The sequence below is a fragment of the Mauremys mutica genome, chromosome 5 (genome assembly GCF_020497125.1).
Source record: "Mauremys mutica isolate MM-2020 ecotype Southern chromosome 5, ASM2049712v1, whole genome shotgun sequence".
Classification (NCBI taxonomy): domain Eukaryota; kingdom Metazoa; phylum Chordata; order Testudines; family Geoemydidae; genus Mauremys; species Mauremys mutica.
The window spans coordinates 40,117,787-40,142,379 of NC_059076.1; the positions used below are offsets into that span (position 1 = coordinate 40,117,787).

Below are 24,593 nucleotides of genomic sequence, written 5' to 3' on the forward strand. Positions count from 1 at the left end.
ATGCAGACCCCCACTCGCAACTGAAGTCTACAATCCAGAACATCTAATCTGCAGGTAGAAATTAATATACATGATAAAAATAAATTGTACCCATATAAAATATCATATAATGTTTTATAATAAAGTCTTTTAGAATACAGTCTCTATACAAGATAGATACTACATAAAGTTGCACTGCAGGATGTTAGACAAAGAGATGAATCTTTAAACAGTTGGCTGCAAAATTCCTTGCAAACCAGGGATACTATGGTAAAAAATGCACAAGTAATGTTCATTAGAAAAGGCACAAAAAACAATAGCAGTGAGTGTCATCCAAAGTACTCAAAGTGCTGTACTTCCAAGAACAGTTAAAGAAACCTAGCATGCAAAAGGAATGCTTAATGCTAAAAATTGAATTTTTTTAAAGTAAAGTCTGAATTAATAATTTTAAATATAAATCCAAAGGACAAAGGCACAATTTTGGGAAGGGCAAATATTAATTCAAACCAACAGAAGCAGATCATTGCCAGGAGAATGACTACAGAGGAATAATCAGTTGGTGCCTCTGAGATAGGAAAGGCATTCTAACAGCAGACTTCGCACAGACTGACATGTACATATGAATCTCTTTAATGGCACAAATCTTTTGATTGGAATATGAATGTTTTCCAGGGCTTCCATTTTACATCATTAGTGTATGAATCTACTAATCCCATTCTGACCTATTTATTAAGTGTAGAATATTCAGTATGTTTAATCATAAAACAGATTTAGTACTCAGTGCCACAAATACTTGATTCTCAAGTATGATTTACCAAGTTAATAGAAGCTTGAGGAAGAGATCTAGTGCTGCAAAAAGTCATCCTCAATACTTACTTTCTGAGACGTTCCAACAGTTACGCAATGCACAAATAAAAAAAGGAGAGCACACTGGAATTGAGCCAGGGAAGCTACTATATTGATTTTATGAGCTTAATCATGAGACCCTAAACATCCAAAGTCATCATTTGCTCTAAAAACGTAACAGAAAACAGCTAGCTGGCTAACCTGGGGGGATATGCAACTTTGATTTCCATCTTGGTCACTGGCTCGTCAGAACAACACGAGCTGCTGTAGAGGAGGTTATAAGTTTGTCATTAACCTGAAAGGCAGCAGAATCAGATCCAGATGTGTGACGGGGTGGGGAAAAATAAGTGAAGCGGGTTCCTTTTGTTGCTCAACAGCAACTCCTTTGGACAAGTAAGGAACATCCTTGATGGATTCTGAAGAGAATTCCTTTTGGTTGTCTTATCACTGCTAATAATGTCATAATTATGCAACAAGCTTTGGCTAGAAAGATTCCGCAAGCAATTTACAAACTCACCCACAACTGGAATGGAGCCTTTTCCAGAGTAGAATGCAGCATTTATTCTGCACTAGCAATTTGATCGTGACACTGGGATAAATATTCCTACTCTTGTGATCAGTGTAATTAAAAATCACCTAGTAAGTAACCAAGGAGTCGGCTTTTCATCTAAGATAAATGAGACATCCAGAACCCTACCACAATGTCAAGGCAGAGGTTTAGTACCTGCCTCCGAGAAAATAATTAATTATATTTAACAGTTATATAGACTTTTTTCTCTTCCAAGCACTTTATAAAAGTGAAATAATCTTCACAACAGCCCTGAAAGGTAAGTAAGCATTATCCCCATTTTACAGACAGGGAAACTAAGTTATTGAGGTTGTTTCTATCCATGGAAATCTTTGTTTAGTAAAAGGCAAAAGATTTATGTGGTCTCAAAAGAACCCAGTGACTTATCTAAGGCAGCAGCAGGAGTCTAGTGTCAAATCTAAGATTATGAATTGAGGAATTGCTGACTCCTTATCCTATGTTTAGACTATTAGACCAGGGGTTCTCAACCTTGTTCTTTCTGAGGCCCACCCAACATGCTATAAAATCTCCACATCCCACCTGTACCACAACAACTGTTTTTTGGCATATAAAAGCCAGGGCTGGCATTAGAGGGTAGTAAGCAGGGTAACTGGCTGGGGCCCCATGCCACTGGGGGCCCTGCAAAGCTACATTGCTCAGCCTTTGGCTTGAGCCCCATGCGGTGCGGCTCCAGCTTTCTGCCTTGGGCCCAAGTGAGTCTAACACTGGCCCTGTTTGGCGGAGCCCCTGAAACCTGTTCATGGCCCCCCAGGTGACCCCAGACCACCAGTTGAGAACCACTGTATTAGACTACAGTATCACTGCCTCTCTGGCAGAGGTACACTGTCCTCAATTCCTGGTGCAGCCCAAGGAGATAGTGTCCTCGGCACTCACATCACTGGGCCATAAGGCAGCACTAGTTTCTAGATCAATGTGGGTTTTCTTTGGCAGTCTCCATCAGCCTACAAGCTTTGGGAGTTAACAGACAGATAATACGATGGCAGTTCTTCACTAGACATATGGTGACTTAAAACTAGTGGGGTGGGGCTAATATGAAGATCTTTGGGGTTCCAAAAAGTATGCAGAGGAACTCCATAGGTGAGAATGGAACATCAAGTAATCTTTGTAATGTATTATCCCACTTGTCTATTACAGAAACAAAAGTAAGGGGAAATGTAGTCTGCTGAATGACCTATATGGCCGCTTCCTCCAAATCTCCTTTAATACTTACAGAATCTGACTTCCACTTAAGAAATCTGTATTCAAATACTGTAAAACAAATTATATTTGAGGAGTACATTTGGTTTATTAAATTGACATTCAGCCTACCTAAGGCCAGCCTGACGGATTAACTGGCAATATCACAGGAGCCCACAGAAACTTTGCACTGTGATTTTAGAGAAGAAGGAAACCCACTATTTTAAGTTCAGAAATAAGGTGCCATTACTATGTTCAGCATCCAGCTGTCTCACCCCTGTTCCCAGCCCTTAAGTGACCAAGACACCGAGCTCAGCCCAGTAACAACACACCCTGTAAACACCCTGCCAGTCCAGCACGGAGCAAGTCCCTACCCGCCTATTTCATGGACTGGTCTCTGGTTTGACACTCCTCGCGGCCACAGCTGTGCTCTTTACCCCGTGGCTGGGTGGAGACACCCTCCCCCCATTCCCTTCAGAGCATACACAGCCCTTGCAAAAGCAATCTGCACCCTCAGCCTCCTCGGGCCTCAGGGGAGACGACAGAGCTACTGAGGAAGTTGCATGAAGTCGTCTTCCTCCTCCTCCTCCTCCTGCCCGTCCGACAGAGGGAGGAGGGAAGCAAGGGGCCGGCCTAGGGAGGGAAAGGGCCAGTGCGACGGGGGAGAGGATGCAAAACAGGGAGCCGCACAGAAGCCACGGAGGGGGGAAGGGGAAGGGGGATGGGAACAGGAGCAGCGGACTTGTTTCGGCATCATGGCCCCGTCCCTCCTGTCTCCCCAGCCCCGCCGTGCTGCAGAGCAATGCCAGAGAGGGCGGGGGCAGAGGCAGGCGCGTAATAAGGCGATAACTTTGGGGGACCGCCGCCTGGAGCCGGGCTAGACCGCGGGGCGGAGCGGGGGAGAAGGTGACTTACCCATGTTCCTGCCAGGAGGAGAGCAGCGCGCCGGGTGCTGCTCAGGGGAGCTGCCTGCGCCTCTATCCAGCGGCCGGGGAGGGACACGCGGGAGCAGCGGGGACCTGGGGCGGTGCGGCTGCAGCAGCCGGCGGCCAGGGCTGGGCGGGGGGGAGGAGGAGGCGGGCAGCAGGGGCAGCCCTGGAGCAAGTGCCCGTCGCTGGCGCCTCGGGGTGCGAGCGGCAGGGGTGGGGGCTGCGCGCGTTCCAGGGCCCGGCCAGCCCCGCCGCTGCTGTCGGGGAGGGGAGGCGGGGAGCTCGGCTCTGTGTGTGTGTGTGTGTCTCGCTGCCTGCCGCTGCTGTGTCGATTGGCTTATGAGTCAGTGTATAGTACATCCGGGCAAGGCCCTCCTCTGGAGACACCCGGCCCAGCGACACCCAGAGACCCGGGAGGAGGAGCTGCGGAGCCAGCAGCACCCGCGCAGATACACAGTGGCCGCGCCAGAGAGGCTGCAGAAAAGTAGCTGCTTCTCCGGGGTGGTTCCTCCCGCCCCGTGAGCTCCCGGGCTGGCCGTGCAGCGGGGACGCTCGGGTTTCACTCCGTGCCCGTGCGGTTTCACTCTGCGCCTGCTGCTGTTTATTATGAATACCTGGATAGGAATCCATAGAGCGCTTTGCAGACAAACTGAGCTCTTCCTGTCCAGAGAGCGATACGGTGCCAGGAGTTTAACAGACCAGCCCAGGTCCTGTGAGGAGCACCTCACCCATGGCCTCAGCCATGGAGAGGATTTAGAGCAGTTGTCATTTTGTATCATTTATTTATTTATTTATTTAGTATTTATTATTATTGTCTTATTATTTGCAAATCATATTAACAGATATGTTAAGGCAGCCAGAGACCATGAGGGAAGGAGATTTACATACAATATTTGGCTATGCTATCCTATATGTCATCCTATAACGTTTAGCGCTTGTACTGTAGGATGTAGATACGCAGAGCCATGAAGGCCCATCTAGCCAGGTAATTAACTCTGTTTTAGAAAGATCTATAAAATGAGTTCATATTCTATCCTTGTAGACAGAGCTTGGCTGAAAAATATTCAAGACTGTCAATTTTTTTAAAAGTTCTCCCTCACCCTTCCCCACAGGAACCAGCCCTGGCTAGCACAACCACGTTACTGGGGTTTTACAGGTTTTAAGACTCTCTTGTAAAAGTGGCTTCAGGACAATGGCTAGTTTTCCACTGTAGACAAGGCCCCAGTTGGAACCCAACCTAGTAAATACTGTATGTCTGAAGTGATTTACATCTTGGTCTATGCTGACAAGGAAAAGCATGTTCAACCAATGCTGTCTGAGCCTATGTTTCATTTTTTAAATTGATTACAGAAGAATAAATTACTGATTATTTCCTCTTTTAAAAAAGACTTCCAGCTATAAGAATGACACTCACAACCCTTCTACCCCTTTGATCCCTAAACGTTCACTACCCAAAACATAAAAAAGAGGAAATTAATCATTTTTCAAAAAAAATCAAAACAAAAACTGTACCCCCAATCAGACCCTGAACAAGGAGCTGAGTCAGAGACATCAAGAAGTCTATTAGGGACTTCACTATTGCTATTGATTTTAAATGGAAGGCACTCACATATTACTGTGATGGGTGGCAGTATAAAACCTTAATATAGATAGAATATCCAAGGTGTGAATGACACTTCACAGATATAAGATTTTAACAAGGTCTGCACCAAGGGAGTTTGCAATCTAATTTGTACAGATAACACAAAGAAAGTGCCTGTTTTTTTTATTTGTTTGTTTTTAATGTTTAGAATAAATTGACCTCTTGATGGTTTTGTATTTGTTTGGGGGGGTTGTTTTTGTTTTGAATGTTTGTAGTAAATTGACCTCTTCATAATGTTTTTTCCTGCTTTAGAAATACAGAGCCAAACTTTCTTATCAGTTAAAATGGTACAATCCTGAAGTCTGTAGAGTTGCACCATTGTTACTGAAAGGACTAAACTACAGTATAATGATGTGACTTAGCTTATTTTTCACTGGAGGACAGAACAATCTTTGGAGGACAGAATATGACCTCACTGCCTGAGGTGGCTGAAAGCTGAGAAACAACTCTCTCGTTTTAAGACCCAGCACTCCATTCCCTTTTATTAGGAGCTGGGAGAGCTGTAGCTCAGGTTGTAATCTGCATAAAGTCACATTCCAGGTCCTCCAAAGACTGCCAGAGTCTTCTAAGAAAAAGAGGAGTTAATGTAACAAAAAAGCCAACGCCTGCCTCCCAAAAAATGCTTATTTGACTGTCTTCATACCTTATAAAGGAAAACAAACAGTACATTATTTTGTGTTTTGGATTTTGACTTTAAAATGTCAACAAGGAGCAGTGGGACAATTAAGAGTGTGCACTGTCACATAGCACTCCTAAATCTTGCCCAAATATGAACTTGTTTTGCTATGGCTGAGGTTGGGAGTTGTTCTCTCATGATGAGATTTGCTGTCATGAAGAAGAGGAAGTGAAGACTAGAAATACATGTATCCAGAATAGGAGCAGCAGATGAAACTGGGAATCTTTAAGTACTTTTTCTTTTGTCTATTAGCAGCTGCTGCAAAAGTATTGACAGTAGTAAAGGTTTATCCCAAAAGCCACATTGTGTGTCAAATTGGATTTGAACAAAACTATGACAAAGGTAGATGGAGTGATTTTGAACAGGAAGCAAGAACTTGATTTTGTCTCATTGCCTTTAATAGAAACAATTTAGAAATAAAGATGCCTTTCACTAAAAGAGAAACATTTGTGTTTGGTTCAGAGGTGGCGGGGGATGAAAAGAAGATGAAGTATCAGCTTGGATTTTTAGGTGAACTTTGTGGTCAAAAGAATCAATGTCCCTTTCTAAAATGGAAGAAAGGCAAAACATCTGACAAATTCCTCTCAAATAGATAAAACCACATGCTTTGCTGAATCTGAACCATAAATATTAGAACTGAAATTTAAATTCTTCTAAACAAAATGACATGTATGGAACATAACATCTTCTCATGAGAGACTCTGCATGTGTGAAGCATTATTGAATTGAGGTTGTTTTTCTCCCAGAACATTTGGTCTCTGTAAAACTGGATATGGGATGATAGAAAAATATTTACTCATAAGGACTTCATATTATATTTGTTTGCAGTTTTTCTTCTGGGACCATTATTTTTGTAAAATTAGTAGGATGAGCTTTATGGAGTACTTTTTTTCCCAGTTCTTCCCCAGTAATATGTACCTTTGCCTGAATAATTACCTAAGAATAGTAAAACCAATTATGAATAATTGGTGCTTTGCAAGGCAAGTTCTGCTGATCTTAGTTGTATGTGTATTTTAATTGAAATCAGTGGGACAACTCATATGAATAAGGCAAGAAAAAAAATAGGACCAGCAACCTCACATACAACAGCAACTACAAATGCACCCCTAGGCAATACCAATATCCAGCACCCACCTCACCCTCTGGATTGTTCCTTATTATTAACAAATTATGTACATTTTTATGATTACAGAGAATTGTGGGATAAATCAAGGAACAATTTGTCAGCCATTTTGTGGAATACAGACCAAAATAGTTTGAATCGTTGATTTAAATCATTGTAACCTTTGACTCACTAGAATGGACCTGCTCCCATTGAAGTGAATGGAGTTTTGCCATTGACTTCACTGGGAATAGATACAGGTCCAGTGTGTATATCCATTTGTGTTTGTGTTCCTGTATGTATGTATTTACATGATCAACTAATAGGGAAAACTAATACATTAATCTTTTTTAGTAAAGTATTGGAAAAAATCATTTAAAAAGTTGCATGTGAGCTGCATGGGTTTGTAATTATTTTTTCCTAGTGTTTTAAAACTGCAAATTGTTTAAATAGAAACTTGATTCCTTTTTTAATTGGAAGTTTGCATAATTTGACAGTTAATATAACATAGAGATTCTGAAATGATCCTAGAAGCAAACGGTTCCTGTGTCCCTCTGCCCCATGAATGCTTCATCAATTTTCAGATCTCATCTAAAAATATATCTTTCCTCCCTGGTCTTTGCTTCTTAGTTTCTTTATCCTTCAGCAATTTTTTTTTTACTTGAACTATGTCTCAAATGTTTCTTTCAACTTGTTTGGAAAACAAGAGACTGTGAAAGCCTCTCTTCACTAATCTAGATCTGTAGGATGGGGGGAAGGTGCTGGCAGGATTTGGCAGATGCCCTTCTTCACAATTTTGTCCCATTTCCAAATGCATGGCATAAACCAGAGATAAATAAACCAGCTGACTATGACCCTGATCCTGGTAAGACCTACACATGTACCTAACTAGACTTCAATGAGCCTACTTGCACATTTAAAGTTAAACACCCACATAAGTCTTTGCAGGATCAGGGCATTATTTGGTATAGGTGCCTCCTTATACTGTGAGTCCTTCCATGAGGGGTTTCTGTGAGCAGTGTCTCCTGAGAGAGTCCAGCTTCCAAGGAGCTGCGAAGAGGGAACTGGAGGCACAGAAGCTCCTCGCAGATGGTGCTGTTCTCTAGTAGATTCCAGAGAACTGCACAGATCTCAGGAGAATCACTGGTTTATTTGGACTGAACCTGCTGTTACTTCTCTGGAGAGAGGGCAAGCACTGTGTCTCTCCCATCCCTTACATACTGTAAGGAGAAAATTTCTGCAGTTGGAAATTCCTAGGGTCTGCTTCTCTATTGCCCTGTGCCTTATCTAGTAGTTTATTCAGGGCCAAAAGGGTACATAATACTACCAAATCAAAATGGTAGTATTTTTTGCAGAGATAAAGTGGGTGAGGTAATATATTTTATTGGCCCAACTTATTTTTGCACTCCATGTGGTGTAAATGGTTACATAAGGTGCAGTGCAAAAGTAAACCTCCAAGAGAGGAATTTCCAGTCTCCTGTGGTGCATGGGAATAACACAGGTAGGGGAGCCTGGCTCTCATTATTTAAAAAGCTTTGTGGGATGCAGTTTGTATGAAAGACAAAATAATTATGCATTGTATTTTATAAAGGGTTAGCAACTATGAAATACAGTGGATTAAGTTGACTGGGAAAGCCTGTGAGAATTTAATTAAAATTAATGAAATGATCATGTAGTTAAAGAGACATCAACAAGGAAAGAATAATTAAAAACAAGTGTTTGGGGAAAACTGGGAAATAGAAGGAGTGTATTATGTTTCTTGTGGGGTTAATGATAAAAATCAGAAAGAACAATGTTATATCCCATTAAATGCACACTGGGGATGGTTTAATTCCTTAGTGGGGAAGAGTGTGAGGGGACCTTTGGAAGAGATAGTAAGGGTGTGACTGCCTGGTGCTCAACAATGAAAATTTGTCTCTTACAGAGAAAATACCATGAAAATTGCACTTTGAATTGTATAATTATAAAACAAACGTATGCAGCAGCAATATACCTGTGTTCTCAACCATTGAGGATGGTTTTAAGACCTGCATTAGAATAATGAAAACTGGGTCACTGTGACCTTCTGCTGCATATCACTTTTTGAATTTTCCTTTTCATATACTGTGTCAGCTTCAAAGGCTCAGCACATCTCCTCACCACTGGCTTAGCTTTCCTTTGAAAACTTCTAGCATATGTTCTCTCATGTAGTGTGGCACAATTCAGAAGAACCAAGAAGTATGTTAGGCAGAAGAGAACAGACATTGGATGCTGTTCCACTAGTGGCAAGAACACACTGGCTTTCCGCTTTATTTCTCTTAACAATGAGAGACGCTCACTCAACCCTGTTCAGATATACACCCTTAACATTATTCTAAAATGAAGGTTCTCAGCATTTCCAGGAAACAGCTTTGAATATTGTCATCTAATTTTAGTCATGTACGATCATCATGGTTTTTAATAAATCTGATTTGGCCATGGTTAAGTTATAGAAATGTGAAAATAACTGTGTATGCACTGTTGTGCATACAATAACTGTGTGTGCAGTGTTGTGAATCCATAATGCACAAATATATCATTAGTAATATGCATTCACCTCATATAACAAATGTCTGCTTTGGAACTGCTGGAACTACTCTGTGACTACACACACACTCTGAGCACGCCTACCAGATTGGGCCCACACAAACGCCTTAGGTGGTCGAACACCTATCTTCCCCTAGTTCAAGGATCATTAGCAGAAATCGGCATCTATCTCTAAGGGCATGGCTACACTTGCAGATGTAGAGAGCTGTGAGTTAAACCAGCTCTTGGAGACCACAGCAGGGAAAGTGCTGCAGTGTGTTCACACTGTCAGCTGCAAGCGCACTGGCGTGGCCACATTTGCGGCACTTGCAGTGGCATTGGGAGCAGTGCATTATGGGCAGCTATCCCACAGAGCACCTCTTCCCATTCTGTCATTGTGGCTTGTGGGAAGGGGGCAGAGGCTTGCGGGGGGTGAGATTCTGGGTCCTGTCCCAATGCCCCGTGATGCATCAGTTCACATCCCAGCAATCTCTGTGCTTCCGTCCACATTTGGTGCCATCTTTCAACGTTTTTTGTACTGCACGCTCTGTCTTCCCTTTTGGGCTGCGGGAATGGATCCCGAACTGCTGAGGAATATGCTGATAGGTCTCACCAGCACATCACGAATTGCAGTCGAGTTACTCCTTAAGCTACAAACTGACAGTGATGAGTCCAAGGATGATGCCGATTCGCATAACACATACAGCATGAGATTGCTTGTGGCATTCCCGGACATGTTCACCACTGAGGAATGCCACTTTTGGGCTCAGGAAACAAGCACTGAGTGGTGGGATCACATCGTCATGCAAGTCTGGGATGACGATCAGTGGCTGCAGAAGTTTTGGATGAGAAAAGCCACTTTCATGGGACTATGTGCTGAGTTTGTCCCCACCCTGTGGCTCAAGGACATGAGATTGAGAGCGGCCCTGCCAGTGGAGCAGCAGGTGGCTATTGCAATTTGGAAGCTGACAGCTACTGATCAGTCGCTAACCAGTTTGGAGTGGGAAAGTGGAACCATTGGAATCGTATTGATGCAAGTTTGCAGGGCCATTAATCGCATCCTGCTCAGAAGAACCGTGACTCCAGGTAACGTGCATGACATTGTGGCTGGCTTTGCACAAATGGGTTTCCCTTACTGCGGAGGGGCAATAGATTGGACGCATATTCCAATTCTGGCACCAGCCCACCCAGCCTCCGAGTACATTATTCAGAAGGGGTATTTCTCTATGGTTCTCCAGGCGCTTGTGGGTCACTGTGGGCATTTCATTTAAATTAACGCAGGCTGGTCTAGAAAGGTGCTTGACGCACGCATCTTTCGGAACACAGGCTTGTTCAGGAAGCTGCAAGCTGGGACTTTCTTCCCAGACCAGAAGACCACTGTAGGGGAAGTCGAAATGCCCACTGTGATCCTTGGAGACCCTGCTTACCCTTAACGCTGTGGCTCATGAAACCCTACACAGGGAGCCTTGAGAGCAGCAAGGAGCAGTTCAACATCAGGCTGAGTCGGTGCAGAATGACTGTGGAGTGTGCTTTTGGCTGTTTAAAAGGCCACTGGCGCTGTATGGGAAGCTGGACCTCACCGATGACAACATCCCCACAGTTATATCCGTGTGCTGTACTCGCCATAACATTTGTGAAGGAAAGGGTGAAAGATTCACTCAGGCATGGACCTCAGAGGTTCAACACCTGAATTTGAACTGCCAGAGAGCAGGGCTATTAGAGGGACCCAGCCCAGGGCTGGAAGGATTAGGGATGCCTTGAGGGAGCAATTTGAGACTGAAAGCCACCACTAATGTTTGGTGCCCTGCACGGGAGTGAAGTGCAGTGGTTCCAATGTTAGTAGGAATCTGTGTTTGCTATGTATGATGCACTGACTTGCAGTGCCTGTTGCTTTCCTGGGCTACGATATCTTTTACTTAATGCAATAATAAAGAAGTTTTCAAAGCCAAAAAGTTCATTTATTGAAAAGAAAATTCATTTATTGAAAAGAAACACAACTGCTTGGGAAACAGAAAGAGCATGACACATTTGTGCTGTGTGGAACAAGGGAAGGGGTGTGGTGGGGAACAGGACAATCACAGATTTGCGTATGTCCTGTTATCATACTCAGCCTTCCTGTCTGGAGTGCTGTGCAATGAATGCTGCACTTCAGGCAGGCTAAAATGCATGGTGATGGGGGTTGAGTGCACTGGATAAGGGTTGTAGTTGGCAGGGTTGGGTGGTGAAGCCACAGTTGTTGGAGGCAGCTGGTGGTAATAACCCAGATGTTGGGGAAAGTGGGTTGGCGGTGACATGGGGGCACAAGGGAAAGAGTTTTGGGACAACGGCTGCGGGGGGGGGGGGGGGGCGGGCGTGGAAGTACTCTGCCTGCATTGCTATGAGCGCCTGTATCGAGTCCACTTGGTGCTCCGTGATGCTTAGCAGCGGCTCCGTGCTTTGGTGCCAGCGATCCTCATTCTGCTGGCGGACCCTTGTTTCACTCTTCTGCCACTCCTGCACTTTTTGATTTTCATTAAGGGATGCTGCATCACTTCATGCAGCAGGTCCTCTTTGCTTTTTCAAGTATGCTTCCTGATTCTTTGGAGTCTTTCGGCCATTGATAACAAGGACAGCCGGGATCTCACGGTTGCATCTGTAAAGCCAAAATGCAACACTTAACAGAGACAGCATTGTTCACACCAATCAGAGCAATGGTTCATCCTTACTTAAGGAGAAGCACAGTGTACACAATAGCAGAAATTGCCGGTCCCAAAGCGAGTGCACATAACGCACAGGAGCCCCAAAATGGTGAATGAGCACAGGGGAAGGGGGACTGATTGTTTTACGGCCGTACTGTCCTCTGGGGTTCTTTGCCATGGCAAGAGCCAACAGCTGCAGGGGGGCCCTATATTGAACACTGTCCCCACATTTTCCACAGGAGTTCGTCCTGGAAGATATCTCGCTGCTGAGGGTGACCTGGGAAGCAAGGGAAGGTCTTCTACTATGATGCGGCTTCCATCCTGGCCCATATGCAGCTTGCCTGTGTGCAGCAATGGTCCCCCTGCCAGTCATGGCACAGTAGAGCAGACATGTTAGCCTTGCTGGGACAAGGAGCACAGTAGCTTTGCCAAGGAACCTGCGCAAGCGGATTGCCCCGCTTCTGCATGAGACCTTTGAAGAGATCACTGAGGCTGATTACCATGATGTGAGGGAGCACATCAATGCCCTATTCCGCATCTAGGCATGCATGCAGCCCTAACCCTCCTTGCCCCAAGAGCCCGCACTGAATAACTTCCTTCCCAAAATAAAAGCCACTTACCGGGCACCTCCTCTGGTGTTTGTCCTTCCCCAAGCACCATCCGCTGCGACTGGCTACCTTCCTCCTGGCTTGAAAATAGCTCCTGGCTGCATGCATCTAGGGATGCTGGGCTGTCTCCCTCCTCCTCAGTACCCTCGCTCCTGCTTTTCTCCTCCTCCTGCCTTGTTGAGCTTGGCTTTGAAGTGTCCATGGTGGGTCTGAAGTGTCCATGGAGTGGAGGTGGGGTCGCCCCCAAGTATTACATCCAGCTCTTTGTAGAAACAGCTGTTTGCCTTCTGTGCTTTGCAGTACGCATTCCGCAGCTCCTTCACTTTAATCCTGCACTGCAGTGCATCCTGGTCATGGCCCCTTTCCATCATGTCCCTTGATATTTGCCTGAAGATATAGTAATTCCTACCACTGGAGCGCAGCTGGGACTGGACAGCTTCGTCCCCCCAAACACTGATGAGGTCCAGCACCTCGCCATTGTTCCATACTGGGGTTCGTCTGGCGTTTGGGGCATGGTTACCTGGAAAGATTCACTGATAGCACTCCACGCCTGGCTGAGCAAACAGGAAGGGGATTTTCAAAATTCCAAGAGAATTTAAAGAGCGGGTCTCACAGTTGGTCACCTGAGGGGAGGGCAGTAGAGTGCAAAGTGATGACCAGAGTGGCTAGAACAAGCATTGTGGGACACTTCTGGAGGCCAAACAGAGCACATTAATAGACCAGGGTGTCCACACTGGAGCTGGGACGCTCCAGCCGGGGCACAGCAAGCGTTATGCTTCTCATGGAGGTGGATTACCAGGAGCGCTCCAGCCGTGGAGTCCGGGCACTCTACGTGCCTTGCCAGTGTGGACATGTCATGAGTTAGGGTGCCCAGGGCTGCTTTAATGTGCTCTAACTCACAAGTGTAGCCACGCCTTAAGAAAGATACATGGGTTAGAGCACCACCACCCCTTGCCCTCTCAGTCAGCATCTCCCATTGGCTAATTTAGGCAGCTCCTTGCCTAGCATAGTGTTTTTGTGGATTGTAGTCTAAGGTGCCTATCTCTCTCAATTCATTGTAAAGGAGCTAGGCGCCTTACTCAGGCTTTGTGGATTGTAGTGTTGTTCCGATGGTTTTTCTAGGCACCACGATGCTCGGCGTCAAATGCCTAACTTCCTTCATGGATCTGGGCCTTAATGCCTATCTGAAATTTGGTAAAAAAACTCATAAGTAGTAGTACTGTTTGTGAAATCAGTTGAAATCCAGGATAGATATGTCACTAAGTAAAGCGTGCGGGGAAAGAGAACTTCCACAAGGATAAATCAGTTTCTTTCTTGACCTGAGGAATACCTAGCAAGGAAGGAATTAGTCATTAGTGGCACCCAAAAAGGCCTTCATAGTTCTGGATGCACTGCCTTTTATTCCAGCTGTATGGCACAATATATTTGGGGGAAATGCCAACCAGGCAAAACAGTTATGGAAAACAAAATTGAAGGCAAGAAACAGTAGCAAACCTATGGACAGCGTTAATGAGCTTGAAAAAGGAATCTAAGTTCAGTGTTAAAAAGTTATGAGTTAAAAGTAAAACTTCCTTTGAAATATCTTTTGAATTCTGTGTTTTATGCCTAGTTCTTTTAATCTGCTTTTCTTAAAATGTGCTTAGAGATGTTTGATTAGTCTGAGGGGGTAACTTTGCTTATAAGTATACTTTCAACGTAAAACTCATATTTTAAAAATTATGTATTTGTTTATAATACTCTCATATTATTAAACCCAGAGATTTTTAAAAAATCAAATCAATTTGTATCTCATTATTTTGTGCTGTTTATTTGCTTTTTGCAGTACAGTCAGCCTAAACTGTGAAACAGAAGTATCTACCACCTGTAGCTTACAAGTTTCTGATATGTTTAACATTGTAGTATTTAAGCATCATATCCAAGAATTATTAGAAACTCTACTGTAGTCTAATTAGGACCAGTTTTGTTTGTTTGTGTTTTTTGTTTGGTTGGTTTTGTTTGGTTGGTCATCCTAGGACACTGTTGCCTTTCTGAAGGATAATTTTGGGTGCTGATTGCAAAGAAAATATATCTATCCCTTTGAGCTGCCACCTTTCTTGGAGGAAGGCCTCAAGTCTCGCACTTCTGGACATGGTAAGACTGTGGCAGGAACGGGGAGTTCCATAGGTGAGGGCCCTCAGCTAATACCTTAAATGCAGCAAATAGGCAAATGCTGAGTGGAACCCTCGTTATTGTGTAACCCTCTAATCGGGGAGAGAGCCAGCTGGGGAACAACTGACTGTTCAGCTCCACCCCAATCTACTCTCCGCCCTGCTGCTTCTCCTCCTCCTCTCCTCCATAAGCAGTTCTGGAGGTCACTTTACTCTGTGGATGCAGGTAATATCTCTACTTCACAACACATGTGTGTTGAGGAAGCAGGGATGTCTGTCATTGTCAGACCCATATTATTTCAGTGAAAGTTTTAGGCAGAAGTATGGCACATTCCTTATTTTATCAGAACCAGTTAGTCTGTGTACTACTAGCAAATGAAGGAACTGAAAGTTTACCCATTTATAATGGGGTGTTCGCACACCAGCCTGAAAGGGGTTAATGAGGCTGCGAAGGGGCCAGTTAACCAGGTAGGCCACAGCTGAGGGGAATGAGGTGGCCTAAGTAATCCTCTGAATGACCACTTTGCCGACTTTCACAAGCAGGGCTAGGGAAAGCCAGGAAGTAGTCTGCAGCCACTTGCTGGAAGTAGGGTAGTGTGTTTGAGGCTAAAGTTCAGTATCCTGTAGTTACTCCCTGGAAGCAGGGAGTTTGAGCTGATATCCCCGGGGGAAGGGAATCAAAAGCTGTAGGAAGGAACAACAGGGTCTGAGGGAAAGCAGACCACAGTTGTCAGGTATAGGGTCCCCAGACTGGAACCCAGAATAGTGGGTTCCCCTGCTGGCCACTGGGAAAGTGGCATCATGACAGCAGGAAGACTATAGTGACCTGGTCGGAAGGCCAGGCCACAAAGAGTATCCTGAGTTGCAGAGCGCAAGAGAGAGAGACAGCAGGGCACACAGTGAGCACCAGAAAGGGGTGTCAGACCTGGGTGAAGTTAATCCCCTAACATGGCCACAACTAGAGGGTACCTCTAGCTGTGAGCAGAGCACCATAGGACACCATTGGGGGAATACCTGACTCTCACCATTGTTTCTTATACTGAGAAGAAAGATCTGAAATAGGCTGAGTCTGAAGAACTAGGAAAATTAGTACCCATTTTACAGCTGTACCGTTGCTACCAGTGGTGTTAGGACACGAGCATCTTTACTCCTGTGCCATGGAATGATTGAAAAATGTTATACAAGATAATGCTGAATGATGAGTAATGAACTTTTGTAACAAATTGTTGGACAAATAATCATTTTGAGATTTGTGCGAATGTTTGCGAATACTCACACATTATTAAGTAATTCACCCACATAACTATCTAATAATGTGACACCAAAAATCTTACTGTAAGAAGGAGTTTTAGTCAGAAAAATATTGATAACTCATGGTTTGTTTGTTTTTAACCAACTGATCATGTGTATTGAGTTACTGCCTTTACTCATGGTTTCTAATTTTGAAACTTGATGCTGATTTCAGGTTTGCTTATGACAGGCACTAACTGTGCATTTATTTGTACATCTCTCCCACCCCCATGCACACTTTCAGTTCAGCAGTTCAGCCACCCTGGGAAAATGCAAGACGACTTTGCAGATTCTTCTCAACACTGAAAATGTCATTCCTTGCAATGAAGATGTGGGTGGTAATCACAAGCACAATAATTATCAACAGGTTTCTGTTGTTTTATCTTGCTCTTCAGGCAAAGGAGGTTGCTCTTAGGAGTGATTTCCCTTGGGGGTGGGGAATCAGAAATGTAGGAACCAAAGCCCACAGTGCTGATTCACTGCAAACTGAATATTTTTTGGCATGGTGAGGAGTCTGTCATACGGAAGCCTGCAGTAGCAGCATTGAACTTGTCCTACAGTCATGCCTTCTTTGGCACTGCAATAGCAGCACAAAGGTGACCAAACGCTAATGTTAGAGGGGCGCAAAGTGAGAGAGGGCATATAACATTAAGAAATTTTTACAAACTATAGCAAAGATTTTTGGGAGTTTAAAGATATTTTCCTTTAGCATTATAAATAAATCCAAGTGTCCAATCAGCAAGTGTTTCATTTTAATGGCTTACATTTTGTAAATGTTTTCAGTGACTTTCCCTTGTGAAGTACAATGCTGCCTCCATAGCTCCATGTAATACTGGTGTTTTGCCTGTTGACAGTGGCAGTATGTAAATATCTCTCATTTGATGTTGCGCTTTTGAACATGTGCACACGTGTCCTTAATGGCATTTTTGTTTATAGTAAAGAATTGAAAAAAGAGGAGTCACAGCCTGCTGCCATGTTGTTTCAGGGAAAGCCTTGTTCAGTGCAGTGCTAGGTCTTTGTGAAGCTTGAGTTTACGTTAAGCTATTTGATAATTGAAAAGTTGTCAGAAGTTCGCACTTAGCACTAGTCTAGTGGGCAGAGCACAGGAATAAATGTTAGAATTGCAGAGCTCTTGTGCCAGGTTGGCTGGTAGCTTATGGTGCCTTGGGTAAATATGGTTGGTTAGTTGGTTTGTTTGTTTTTCCTGTGTCTGTTTTCCCCATGTGTGAAGTTGGGGGAATACCTGACTCTCAGAGGTGGAATAAGGTTTGATTATTTCGAATTCATCTGTATCTGTAAACTACAGTCCCATGTTGGATGCTGATACAGAAATGTGTCACTCCAGTGGATATGTCTAAAGACGTTGGACCAGATCCTCAGGAGCAGCTGGTCAGTGTCCAGTGCAGCTCAGAGGATGGTCTGTGACGGTGACTGTAACCCACTATTGTGGGTCACTGATCCTCAGGCTGCTCAGGAACTGATCTGCTCCTCAGAAGCAACATAGAGAAGCCTTAAGGCAACATTCTGCAAGCAGGCACTTCAGTAACTGGGGTTTGCCAAGGTGCAAGAGTGAGCCGACTAGCCATGCTCCTTTTTCCTTGTCCACACCTCCTATACTGGAGGACTGCAAGTAGAGGTGTTGTAGGGCCAGTTACAGATACTGGGATTCCTCAGATGACCAGTTAAGCTTGCTCAGCTGAGCAGAGGATTTGCTCCATTGTCCCTCAGGTAGGCTAGTGCAGGAGCAGTGTGGCATGGCTCCATCCTGCTCCCAGTGGAGGGGCTAGCACTGCTGTGGGCACAGCCTCTTGCACTTCATGATAGCAAGGAATGTGACTGTGCCCAATCCAGCACAGATAAGTAACAGGGAGGCAAAAAGCCTTGCTTCTGCTTTATACTGCTATGAGCTCAATGTGGTCCTTTATATTTATAAGGAGATGCACAAATGATATGGTTCAAAGCAACATTCTTCTAAATTGGCTACAAAGAATCTAAACTCTTCTACTGTAGTACCCACTAAAGCTGGAGGGGGTTTGTGTGTACAAAAAAACAAACTAAAAGCAGAAATCAGCAAAATAATTCTGTTTAAAGCAGGGGTTGGCAACCTTTCAGAAGTGGTGTGCCGAGTCTTCATTTATTCACTCTAGTTTAAGGTTTTGCGTGCCAGTAATACATTTTAATGTTTTTAGAAGGTCTCTTTCTATAAGTCTATAATATATAACTAAACTATTGTTGTATATAAAGTAAATAAGATTTCTAAAATGTTTAAGAAGCTTCATTTAAAATTAAATTAAAATGCAGAGCCCCCCCGGACCGGTGGCCAGGACCAGGGCAGTGTGAGTGCCACTGAAAATCAGCTCGTGTGCTGCCTTCGGCATGCGTGCCATAGGTTGCCTACTCCTGGTTTAAAGGGTTTGTTTTATTTTTTAATTTTAAATTCACTGGCTGCCTGGTTCCCGGTTTGCTTTGATTCTCTTGTCCTGAATGACTCTTTACCGGATATTGTACCATGCAAAGTTTTCCTGGGCTCCCACATATGCAATTCTAAAATGATGCCCCACTGAGGATGCTACTTAGTGAGCACACAGTTCCCGCATATATTTGGTTTGTTGCATTAGTGATAATGAGCTTTGTGTGAGAGGCTTTCAGAGGTTTTTGCTTTTGTGGAGAGAGAGAAAGCTACAGTCACTTTCCTATTGCCATTCACTTATAGCCTTATGTTCCTCTCTGTTGTGCATAGAGGAAAGAAGGAGAAACAGCCAGAAACAGGCAAGGGCCACAGAGTGAGGGGAAAGATAGCTTTTAGCTTTCTACCACATAGCCACTGCATCCTCTCCATAGCACCAATGAGTGCTCAGGGCTGCTTATCAGGACAAGGGATGTGTTGTTCCAAGTTGCTGGCTGCTTTCCATAACTATCTCTACTCGTCCAGCATCCCATGTAGCTGTCTGGATCTAAGAATTGGCTTTTAGACTCCTATTTCCTGTAGAGGAACAAAGGGGTACCACTACATTAAATATTACATCTCAAATAATGTGCAACATATTGGTTAAATTTCATTGTAACTAAAACAACCATATTTCATGTGAATATTTATTACAAGTAAAATAATCCAATAAAAGATCCTTTGAAAAAGGAGACCTGCCTCTTCAAGTTTCTTGGTTGTGTGGTGGGGCCTTTCCTACCGGGTTTCTATAGCACATGCTACTTAGACATCCAGGCAGATGTCTCAGGAGCCTTAATAGGTATGTCTACCCAGCAGCTGGGAACGAGCCACGCAGCGCTGGTAGACACCTGTGCTAACTTAGCTTGAGCTAGTGCACTAAAAATAGCAGTGTGGCTGCTGCAGCTCAGGTGGCAACTCAGACTCTCAAGCCCAGGGGCGGCTCTAGCCATTTCGCCACCCCAAGCACGGCGGCACGCCGCGGGGGGCGCTCTGCCGGTCGCCGGTCCCGCGGCTCCGATGGACCTCCCACAGACATGCCTGCGGAGGGTCCGCTGGTCCCGCGGCTTCGGTGGAGCATCCGCAGGCACACCTACGGGAGGTCCACCGGAGCCGCCTGCCGCCCTCCCGGTGACCAGCAGAGCGCCCCCCGCGGCATGCCGCCCCAAGCACGCGCTTGGTGTGCTGGGGCCTGGAGCTGCCCCTGCTCAAGCCCACATGACCCCCTGCGTCTGACCTTCCTTGTGTGGCTAGCCTGTCTCTCTGCTGGAACTGCAATATCCACACTGCCATTTTTAATGCATGAGCTCAAGCCAAGCTAGCGTGAGTTTGTCTACATTGCTAGAAGGCTCACTCCCAGTTGCAGTGCAGACATAGCCTATAGCTCTTCAGCCCATTTCAGAGAACAGATGTGATTGCATAGCCCTAAAACTGAAATGCCAGCAGCTGGAGCATTCAGTGGTGTTCCCCAGTCCCCACCAATCCCCCAGGTGGAAACACTAATGTGAAATTGATCTGGGATCAATCAATGTGGGGTCAGTCTGTTGGCCTCTCAAAGTGCTGCCCAACCCTTTTGGGGACCAGATTTCAGGTATACCAGATTGTACTTGCCACTTCCCATTCCTTGGAGCCTGGGGTGCTCTGAATACTATGGGGAGATGCCAAGGGAACTCTAAATATATGACATATTTAAAGTGAACTCTCAGATGAGCCTAACCAATGCAATGCAGTGAGGGAGTCATGAATAGTAGCCAGCACGACTATTGGTTCTCTGCTAAAAGTGAAGCATGTGCTTAAATGCTGTGCTGGACTGGGCCCCAGGTACACACCTGTGTACTTATGGAAATTAGTGCATGTTTGTTGAAAATTTGATCCAGGGCCAAGACTTTCAGAACTCTGTGTGTTTGTATAATTGACTTGTGCAATTCCTATAATTATATAGGAAACTGGATTAACTTTATGTCCAAATTATACACCTCTATGTACACCTGGGCCTAGATTTGACAGCTGATACAATGGAAATTGACTGTCTAAAATCCATGCTTTACCTGCCTAGATCTTAATTTAGGGATAGAATCATGACCCTGCTGTGTCAAGCAGACTCTCCTGATCACATATGAGTTATGTTTTTCCAACTTCATCTTTTCCAAGCAGGCCCCAGAGGTGTACATATTTCAAAAGGAAGTCTTCTCTCCTTTATCACCGGACTATATATGTAACAGTGAGAAGTGCTCCAATCTGATCAGGTTGTCTCCTCTAGCAACCATGCATTTTGATGACATCGATTCACACTGAAGTCTTGTTGATCTTCCTGGTCCTTGAGACTCATTGCAGACTTCTGTGGGATTTTGCTATCTATGCAATATTGCCATTACAGGCGTTTATCTATAAATGAAAAATAAGACACTGGCTAGAGAATGGGCTATTCAAAGGGGAAAAGTTCAAGATCAGAGTGCTTACAATTTATCAATGTACCATAATGTAAGTCATGCAAATAACACGTTCATAGTTAATTTTACTAGAGGGAGAAAACATAAGTAGTAAAAGTCTTAGCAACAGGTATAATATCTTGCCTCTGGGTTTCACAGCAATACTGGGTCTAATTTCCCTAATGTTTTCCCTCACCACATTATAAGCATCATTAGGTTAAATGATAGTTACTTAAGAAGGAGAAAAGCCTAAAGTAAAGAGTTGTGTAATTGTTCAGCTTAATAGTGTTTGGGGCCCAATCCTGCACTCCTTGCTTATATGAAACACCAACTGATTTCACCTCTCATTTCAATGGGAATTTTGTGCGTGCAAGGAGTGCAGGATCTGGTGTTTTGTTTCTTCCCCAACACAATTCAAGTGAAATGTTTCAGATAATTATTTTCTAGGTTTTGAACAGATTCTTGAGATCTCTAAGGTACTTGGATGGGCAATCCCAATCCCCAATAATACACCTCTACCCCGATATAACAAGAATTCGGATATAACGCTCTAAAGCAGTGCTCCGGGGGGCGGCGGCGGGGGGGGGTGTGTTCCAGAAGATCAAATCAAGTTCAATATAATGTTGTTTCACCTATAACACGGTAATATTTTTTGGCTCCCGAGGACAGCATTATATCGAGGTAGAGGTGTAGCAGTTTCTCTCAAAAGATAAGGAAAGTCATGCCTCAGAACTGACTGTATGAAACTCACATTCCTGAGAATTCTGCTGTGTGGCCATTTCTGAAGAAACTGCTTTTAAAAAAATTATTTCCCTACTATGAAACTTAACTGCATTGTAGCATTGTGTGTGTTCTTTCATCTTCTCTTTTGGGATTCAAAGACAGGATGCTATATTTTTCCTCATGGTTTTGCATTACCCTTTCCCTTTAGAATACAAGGGGTTTGTTTGAACTCATTCCACAGTGGTGTGGAAAACAATCATCTTATGTATATTACAGGGGAGATCCAATCCATCCATCAAGAAGTTATTACTTTTTATTACTTCCAAGCACTTCTGTACAGAGTCAGGAAGGATTATCCAATCTGGAAGCAGGAAGGATATGTCTAGCATTTCCTTTATTATAGCTAAAAGTTGTATGCTTGATTTTTTTTAAGGCCCTTACTCCCAAAATTGTTGAGATACAGGCACCTTGCAAGGAGGAGGTGGCTGAAACAGAACGGTCACTTTTACATGAAAGTTTCCTGGAGTAGCTTCACTCAGTGAGCTGCTCTGCTAAATACCACAGACTACTAGGACAGGATAGTGTCGCAGAACTGGGATGACCAGTAGTGGCAGCAGAACTTCAGGGCATCAAAGGCCATTTTCCTAGAAATCTGTGCATAACTCATGCCAGAACTGCAGTGCAGGAAAACCTACACAAGAGCTCCCCTCAGTTTGGAGAATGGCCTGGCCATCACTCAATAGCTACATGGCACACATGTAAACAGACAGGCTGACCAAGGTAGATGATAAAACAGTGTGGGCTAGCAGGGGGAGGACTGCCAGAGATGGAACTGCTGATCTGAGATAGGGATACATCCACATCTACTTTGTTGCAGGAAAACTCTCAGATCTCAGTAAATTTGCTTCTAAAGAGGGTTTATTAATATGGGTGGAGATGCCAGATGATTCAAAACAAAAACTGTGTGTGAATAGAAGGCACTTTATCCCCAAAAGATTAAAATTAACCCAAAACAACGTTCAGGTATAGGCAAACCCTAAGTCTCTTCCTTTCCCACATATTCCCTTGAACCCTCTCTCTCCTCTCTCTATTCATCCTACATTTCTCTGATTTTCCCTCAACCTCTTCCTGCCTTGTACCCACCTTCAATCTCTTTCTGAACCTCTTTACTTACTTTTCTGATTCTCTCCCCCCATAGCCCATCACAGTATCCTGTGTAGCCCTGCAACCATAGCATGAGCCCTCAGGGAAAGTGGCTATCTGACTTTAGTTTTATTTAAAATAATAGGAGTTGGAAGCCATCTTTATTAAGAGCAGTGTCACTTGCACATGTGGAGATTGTAGAGAAACAGCAGCCATCTTGCTTGGCTTCAGTCCCATTGAAAGTAATAGGAGATGGTAGTAGGGTGACCAGATGTCCTGATTTTATAGGGACAGTCCCAATTTTTGGGTCTTTTTCTTATATAGGCTCCTATTACCTCCCACCCCCTGTCCTGATTTTTCACATTTGCTGTCTGGTCACCCTAGGTGGAAAAAATCATGCAATGGAAGGCAGGAATAGGGCAATTTTTTTTTAAATCTCCTCCAAATATTGTGAGACGTGTGCTAATATTGTGAGTGTTGTCGACATCCCCAGTTTTAGATTCTATACTCAAGCAAAACTGTCTGATGTCAGTTGGAGATTGGCCATTTTTCTGTTTTTCCCTGTTAAAACATGCAAATGAAGAATAAAGATTAAACTGTAGTGCTTTTTTTTCCCATGGTGTGTTATGCTTTTAGTAGAGCTGGTCTGTATATGGTCCTAAATGGTATGAATGATGTACTTGCAGCATTATACAGAGACTTAAGGTGGGATGTTATGTAGGAATGCATTAAACTCATTACAAAATAATGAGATCCATAATTCCCAAGTGGCAAAGCCATCATAATGAGGGATGTGAATGCATGCATTATGGGGCAATCCATTTGTTATATTATGTATCTGACCATCTCGGTTTTTTAGTTTGATTTATGCATTGAAAAACTTTCTGTTCTTAAATGTAGGTGTTTGAATGATGATTAGTTACTTATCAGTGTATCCCATTCAGTAAGAAATGGTGCCACTATTTTTTGACTAATCATTGTAAAATTCAGAGAAAATTACAGGAAGGTATTTTAGCAACGATGATTTAAAATCTGTGCATTCACAGTTATGGAGAATCTGAAAAAAAGAAGGATTCTACTGTATCTTAAAAATAATTCTCAACCACTGGGTTCTTTAAACATTATCTTATTTACTTTACAGGGCTATAGCTGAAGATATGTGGAAAGTAGGCTCAGCTTGTCCAGGTTTGAATTCTACCTGATAGTCTCTCTCAATTTCTATTTTGTATTTTATCTAATTTAATGGGTTTTTTTGGGAATGTAACCCCCACAAAATGACTTGTCTAGGCATGCATTGTTAGCATATTTTTGCAAACTATTCTGTGACATTCTGTGTAACAGAATTAACATGACATTCTTTGCCTTTCCAAGTGAAATTCCAGCTTGAACTGACTGTCATTTACATCACATCATAGACAGTGCAAGAAAATAATTTGAAAGAAGAAAATGACAGACTATATTTCAATCATTTTATGTTGTCTGTTTTTATTTAGAGCACATGTACATTGCAGGTACAAGTATCCAGAGCGTGGGGAAATGTATCCGATAAGAGATTTCCATGCTGTTTTCTTCCTTTATAGAAAAAAATAAAACCCACACATGCATGTTCAGTCTGTCAAATAATTCACTTCAGTTTTCTATTCCTCAGT

General features: G+C 43.7%; 1 protein-coding gene across 3 annotated transcripts in view; it reads right to left on the reverse strand.

Moving 5' to 3' along the window:
* Positions 1 to 3,834, reverse strand: part of RAP1GDS1 (Rap1 GTPase-GDP dissociation stimulator 1) — a 181,808-nt gene extending 177,974 nt beyond the window's left edge. For 2 of the 3 annotated variants that reach the window (XM_045017542.1, XM_045017541.1), the window contains exon 1: positions 3,506 to 3,834. In XM_045017542.1, coding sequence (XP_044873477.1) covers positions 3,506 to 3,509 — 4 coding nt within the window. In that variant the 5' untranslated portion in view covers positions 3,510 to 3,834. The remainder of the gene's footprint in view (positions 1 to 3,505) is intronic. The other variant, XM_045017544.1, reaches the window with a different exon arrangement.
* Between the last annotated feature and the right edge of the window lie 20,759 nt (positions 3,835 to 24,593).